Below are 6,855 nucleotides of genomic sequence, written 5' to 3'. Positions count from 1 at the left end.
ACCTGTACCTGCAATCGGTGACTTACTGTCAACTAAGCAACTTCATCCTAGAAGGAGCCGAGTCATTCACAGACAGCAATAGTTTTACACAAGATTATAGTTATATTTACTACATGGCATACAATACAGATCATGCACATTCAAGAAACATTCGACATAAACCATAACAATAAAACAATAAAAACTACTGCATGTTAAAGCTTAGCAGTGAGTCTGATGCTTTAGTGCCAGTGATGCAAATCCATAGAGGTAGTCATTTCTCTGTTCAGTTAGTCCTCACCTTAGGACAAAGTATGGCATTGGGGGGAGGCAGGGGTCACTCCAACGTCCACTCACACAGCCATTGCTCACACTGCCTCCTCTGCTCCTCACTTTCCCTTCCGAGAGTGCCTCTCGACCTCCTCTTCCTGCTCTCCTCCTCCTCTCTTTTCACTTTCTCCTCCTCCTCTGCCCTCCTCCTCCCCTCCTCCTCCTCATGCCTGTGCTTCAACAGGGCCTCCACAGCGCCCTCTACAGTCAGTAGAGAGCGCTGCGGGAGCCACTTGGGGTCGGTGGCGGCAAGGAAGGGGTCTCCGGCCGTAGCCTGCAGCGGCTGGGGCTCCAAGGGGATGTGGAGTAGGTGCGCATGCAGCATCATGCGGTAGGGGCCGCTGTCGGCCCCCAGGCTGTAGGTGAAGTCCCCCACGATGGCGTGGCCCAGCGCACAACAGTGCACCCTCAGCTGGTGGGTCCGGCCTGTGGGGGAATAGAACACCAGGGGTGAGGTAGAAGGTAGTCTGGAGTCAAGCGCCACAGGGCATGGGGGCGGAGCCAGTGCATTAACTTTCAAACCCAGCTGCATTTGAACAGCCAATCATGAAGGCCAATCAGCCTTGAGTAGTCAATACAGGCATAACGTTGAGAGGAATTTGATTGGAACATTGACAAGTGGGCGGGCTTTAACAACTTAGATTTGATAGACAGATAGCGTTGATTTTCAGGTGGATATCGTGAGATTACGTTGACCTTGCTCTTGCATTTACAGAAAGAAAAAAATCATAGGATTTGATATAAGATTACAATGAAACTGACATTTTGTACATTTTTTGCCATACATTGTTAAATAGGTGCACACTAGGATGTGATCCAAAATGGAAAAAGTGCATTTTTGATTTCATGGCGTCTTAAAGGTGGGTACAGAAATCCGACGCTAGACTATGGTTATGGTTTTACAGCAAGCCGTGCGTCTCCTACCTGTGAGAGGCTGCAGCATCACCTTCGTGACGGGATCCCCATCATAGAGGCCGTACTCCAGAACCGTCAGCTCAGTTTGGCACGGCTTCGGGTTCTCACAGCCTGGGAGAGAGGGAGCCCTGGAGTTACCGCTACAGATAACCACAGCAGCGTCTTGGAAAAACAGATCTCAATAATACAGAAACCCACACACTACACAGTTACACAGTACAGTAGGTTCTGACCCTCAGTTCCCTCGATGCACATCATGTGCGTTTTCCCCTCTGAGGTGTTCTTGCCGATGGAGAAGTCAACAGTCATCCTCTCCTCCTCCACCCAGCCACGCACCTGGGGGAGGAGATAGAACATAAGATTACAGCACACATATCTATAAATGACTACATGTTCACAGTATACAGGATTAGGATTAGTTCCTCTCAATATAACTACCCTCTATCTCAACCTAGACACTCTGCCTCACAAAGCCACACCAGGACACACTAGATTGTGGTAGATTAGGTACTGAGCTGGCTTTATTTGTATGGTGTGTGTGTGTTGTATGTTACCAGAGCGAGGTAGGCCTTGGTGACTCTGCGGTCCTTGAAGCAGCGGTAGGCCCTGCCGGCAGCAGCCTTGTTCAGGGCCACACACAGAGCCCCGCTGGTGGAGAAGTCCAGCTGGTGGCAGAACCTGACCCAGACAGACCGCAGCGTACACAGGATCACACGGACACTCATGGACAATAGAACATCTTGTATAATAGAATGGGCTTCGTGCAATATAATGGCGTAGTATCTAAAGGGTGCCAAACTGGTCTTTGGTGTAGGTAACTTCATCCTGGTTCTCACCTCACCTTCAACCGCTGAGTGATGTGTTTTCTTGCTGACTATATTCTGCTGCTTTGACAAGGCCGTGCAATATTTCTGCACCACAGCACAGATGCTGAGTTTACAAACACAATTTAACTCCCCTTGAAATAACCTAAACTCTGTCTGTCTTTGTGATTATTAGTTAAGCTCTTAATTGCATCAATGTTTACACAACCTTAAAAAAAAAGAAGAAGATTTTACATGCCTTTAGATGCCCCCTTCCACACACACAGACAGACACACACACACACACACACACACACACACACACACACACACACACACACACACACTCTTTCTCGCTGTCACCTGAAGCCGTAGTAGGTGCCGGGGTCGGCCAGCTCGGGGAAGCGCATTCTGAGCTGGGACTGCACGGTCTGCTTCTCGTACCACATCTTGCTGTCGATGCGGATGTCCCAGTGCTTGTCCACCACGATGAAGTCATCGCTCTGGAACAGCACACACAGACTGTCCAGGCTGGCCGGCTCCATCGTCACAGCTCACACCCACCTGTCTCAGGTGGAGCATGGAGGTTTGAAGTTGGTCAATAAACACCCCACCCCACCATGTCACATGCTGTTCACACCTATGGACTGATCTCCATGGAAGCCATACGGCCAATTTGACCTTGACGGTGAGTCGTTCGTGTCTGGTGAGTGGCTTTTCCATATCTCAAACAATTTGAAAGTTTTGAGGTTTCAAGGATGTTTTTGTCATATGTACAAGATCATGTACATATCATCAGGGGTGTAGTGGAGGGTATCCCAAGTAAACTCAGTTTACCCACCTCTTTAAAACGAGTTTACTCACGTACGTTCTGATCAACTGTATAAATCAATGAGGGGAAACAAGGTGTATTTACACCCCTGTAACATGAAATGCTCACAAAATTCCCACTGTAACACATACTGGTGTGAGCTAGCCCACAGCCGGGGGGTAAGCTAAATAACTATCCACATGCCCTACCCACGTTTCATGTTTATGCAAAACAATTTACATAGTAAAAAACCCTGTGACTCTGCTTGTTATGTTGCAAAGCAACCACGATTATAGCTAGCTTAAAACACACAAGCATTAGCTAACTTTGCTAAAATAGGATAGGGCAACGTTAGTTCTAGGGTACAGTAAGTTAGTACTAACGTTGGCTAGCTAGCTAGCTGGTGTTGTGCCGAGGGAGCGAGCCAACTATGTATCTAAATTTGCTCAATTATCTTTCACAAATATGTAGCTACTAGCTAGCATATCAACTTAAATTTCATCCGAGCTTCTGTACCTGGGGTTGTAGGTCTATGATATATTTTGATCCCACTTGTGCCATTCATTCCCAGCCAAGTTCACTCCCGTCGAACCGCATGATTGTGATAGTCAACAAATGCAGATAGGCTACAGCAATGGGATGAATGACAGATGCGGAAGTAGGCGTATCTTAGAGAGAGAGTAAAGTCTGGCAACGCGAGACTAGAGAGAGAGAGAGAGAGAGAGAGAGTAAAGTCTGGCAACGCGAGATTAGAGAAAGTAAATTAAATTAAACGTTTTTTTCAATACTTCAGGAGCTCTCTTCATCTTGTTGTTTGTCATATTTTTGGTAACCACTTATCTTTACCCTTGACATTTACTTAGATTACATTACATAACAGTCATTTAGCAGATGCTTTTATCCAAAGCGACTAACAATAATTGCATTTAATGTAGTCCATGTACTACTACACACCAGAACTCACAAGTGTATCTTCTTTCTAAACAAGTGACTAAGAACATAATCTAGTGCCAAAGGCAAAGTGCAAAGGTAGCAAATTAAAAATGCAATAGGTGCTTAAGAGGGAGGATCCTGGTAGTACTTCTTGAAGAGGTGAGTTTCGAGCCGGTGGGGAAAGATGGACAGTGACTCTGCTGTCCTGACGTCTGTCGGCAGTTCATTCCACCACTACAGGGCAGTGGTGCCCCCCCCCAACACACACACACACACACACACACACACACACACACACACACACACACACACACACACACACAAACACACACACACACACACACACACACACACACACACACTGCCATTTGTGTCAATGACAAAGTCAGAATAGCCTATCCCTGGCCTGTATTACACCAACACTGACATGGCAAATCAATCCTCTATGAGTTTAGGGTGGGTCATCTGTGATAGGACTGTAGTTCCCTAGTTCTGACAGCAGAGGGTAGTAGCTCAACCCTTCTCCAGTGATATTCTTACTGTAGTTACTAGCTAGCTAGGTTCATCCTGTTCTAACAAACAGCTATGTTTATGTGAGGCGCCTACCAAGCCATCCACTCTACCCATCCCTGTTTGCCCACTACCTCTGATTGAGAGCAGGTTAGAATAGCCGTCCTTGTAAACAATAACAGTTACACATACAGTCACAGTTGCAGTATAGTCCTGGTGAGTTGTGCCCCCACGCAGGCCTTTATTGATCTGTCCCAGATTCTGTACTGGGATGCCCGTCATGGTTGTGCTCTGTATGGTCCAGTACACACTCCTTCCAGTGTGTCATTACTGTCTCCACTGTCTCTCTGTCACCCTGGCTGACTGGTGCAGCTCCCCCAACCTACCTCACCCCGTGACACAATAAAAGTTACAATTACTACCATGCTATGACACAATGAGCCAAAAAAGTAAGATGTCATTCCATCTCATTTTTAGCTCCAGTAAGACCTTGGAAATGATTCTACAGAAAGCCTCCACTACTCTCCCTTCTCTGGCTAGGAGGAGAGTAGATTAGCCTCCACAGCTGGTGGTGTCAGACCTTTAATTCATTTGTCACCGTAAGCAGGAAAAATCTGCCATACTCAGTCACCCAGTACCTATAATCCTTCACCACGAGCGACATCTGACTTTGACTGAGGCCCCTCCCAGGGTTCACTGCACTGAGATGAGTTGTCCCTTGCGATCTTAGTGGGGTGTCTGCGTGTGTCCTAATATGGGTCTGGTCTGGGAGAATACAGCTGAGTGATACTGTGCTGACCTGCTATGATTGCTAGCACATTGCACTCTACTCAGCTACAATGGAGTGAAACACTGTGTGTGTGTGTGTGTGTGTGTGTGTGTGTGCGCGCGCGTGCACCAGTGTGCATGTGAGTGTATGTGTTGTTTCCAGGGTTTCTCAGGTTATTTTAGTTTGTGTAGGAGTTGGTTGGCCCAAACATACTCTCTTATGTTCCAAGGCTGCTCTGTTTTTGGATTGCAACAAGCCAACACCCCCCCTCTCATCCCTCCCCCTCCTCTCCTCTCCTCTCCTCTCCTCTCCTCTCCTCTCCTCTCCTCTCCTCTCCTCTCCTCTCCTCTCCTCTCCTCTCCTCTCCTCTCCTCTCCTCTCCTCTCCTCTCCTCTCATACCTTCTCCTCTCCTCTCCTCTCCTCTCATACCTTCTCCACTCCTCTCCTCTCATACCTTCTCCTCTCCTCTCCTCTCATACCTTCTCCACTCCTCTACTCTCCTCTCATACCTTCTCCTCTCCTCTCCTCTCTTCTCATATCTTCCCTCTTCTCCCGTCTCCTCTCCTCCTCTCAATACTTTCCCTATCCTCTCCTTGCATCTCCTCTCATATCTTCCATCTCCTCTCCTCTCCCCTCCTCTCCCCCCACCCCTTCCTCTCTCCTCTCCTCTCCTCTCCTCTCCTCTCCTCTCCTCTCCTCTCCTCTCCTCTCCTCTCCTCTCCTCTCCTCCCATCCCTTCCCCTCTCCTCTCCACTCATACCTTGCTCTCCCCTCTCTTCTCCTCTCAAGGTCAAGGTGTATTCATCACATACCACATCATACAGTTACAATGAGCAGTGAAATGTTTTTTCATCAGATATCAGATTGTGCACACACTAAGTAAAGTAAAATAAGAAATACAAGTTGGGCCCCAGTAATATGTACAACAGAGATGCATGGCCATCATGTAAAACAGTACAGTTTTTTTTAACCACAGTACTATGTACTGCGGTGAGCAGAGTGCTATGTACTCCTCTCCTCTCCTCTCCTCTCCTCTCCTCTCCTCTCCTCTCCTCTCCTCTCCTCTCCTCTCCTCTCCTCTCCTCTCCTCTCCTCTCCTCTCCTCTCCTCTCCTCTCCTCTCCTCTCCTCTCCTCTAATCACATCCCCTGTCCTCTCCTAGTTGCTTTGGTTGAGCTTATGGGTGGATGTATGTGTTGGAGTGTTTGAGTGAGAGTGTGTGTGCGGGGGTCCTAGACCCTGCAGCATGTTGTATAACACTGCCAGGCCCCATCGTCGTGGGCGACAGATTGACCCATCAGTGCAGAAGGCGTTGCTATCACTGAGATGGGAATCTTCCAGCCAGATTGCCTTTAAAGAGAAATGAAAAAGAAATGATAGAGAGAGGAGAGAGAACGAGAGAGAGAGAGAGAGAGAGAGAGAGAGAGAGAAAGGAGAGTAAAGTACCCTCAGGCCTTACATCCAGTAGAACTGTTCACCAGAGTCTCCTGTAATCAGCAGTAAGATTCAGCTGTAAGCACTGTTGGCCTACTCACACATGGCTGGGAGGCTGTGGATGCTGTACTGAACATAATATTGAAGAATTCTTTACCTGATCCTCAGGCTAGCGAGTGTACATAGCAGACATTTAGCGTAAGATCCTTTTCTGAACGCTGAACACGTTTTTTTGTTTATTTTAATTTCTTTGAAAATCGCTGTTCTGACAGGTGTCTTCTCTAATCCTGCTAGGCTGGGTTGGGAGGCTGGGTTGAGGGGCTGGGTTGAGGGGCTGGGTTGAGGGGCTGGGTTTAGGGGAAGGGTTTAGG

At 47.7% G+C, this 6,855-nt stretch overlaps 1 protein-coding gene across 1 annotated transcript; it reads right to left on the bottom strand.

The window, feature by feature from the left end:
* Positions 1 to 316: 316 nt before the first annotated feature.
* rpusd1 (RNA pseudouridine synthase domain containing 1) lies at positions 317 to 3,458 on the bottom strand (the record flags this gene model as incomplete). Its single annotated transcript, XM_084439039.1, has 6 exons — positions 3,355 to 3,458; positions 2,391 to 2,591; positions 1,779 to 1,902; positions 1,458 to 1,560; positions 1,234 to 1,335; positions 317 to 735 (listed from the first exon to the last, which is right to left on the bottom strand). Exons 2-6 carry the CDS (start codon positions 2,570 to 2,572, stop codon positions 317 to 319), a joined length of 930 nt encoding a protein of 309 aa, XP_084295165.1. The 5' UTR covers positions 2,573 to 2,591; positions 3,355 to 3,458.
* Positions 3,459 to 6,855: the final 3,397 nt, after the last annotated feature.

The sequence above is a fragment of the Borostomias antarcticus genome, assembly GCF_949987555.1.
Source record: "Borostomias antarcticus genome assembly, chromosome: 5".
Classification (NCBI taxonomy): domain Eukaryota; kingdom Metazoa; phylum Chordata; class Actinopteri; order Stomiiformes; family Stomiidae; genus Borostomias; species Borostomias antarcticus.
The sequence above is the reverse complement of the archived record's forward strand: the minus strand, read 5'-3'. Positions and strand labels throughout refer to the sequence as shown.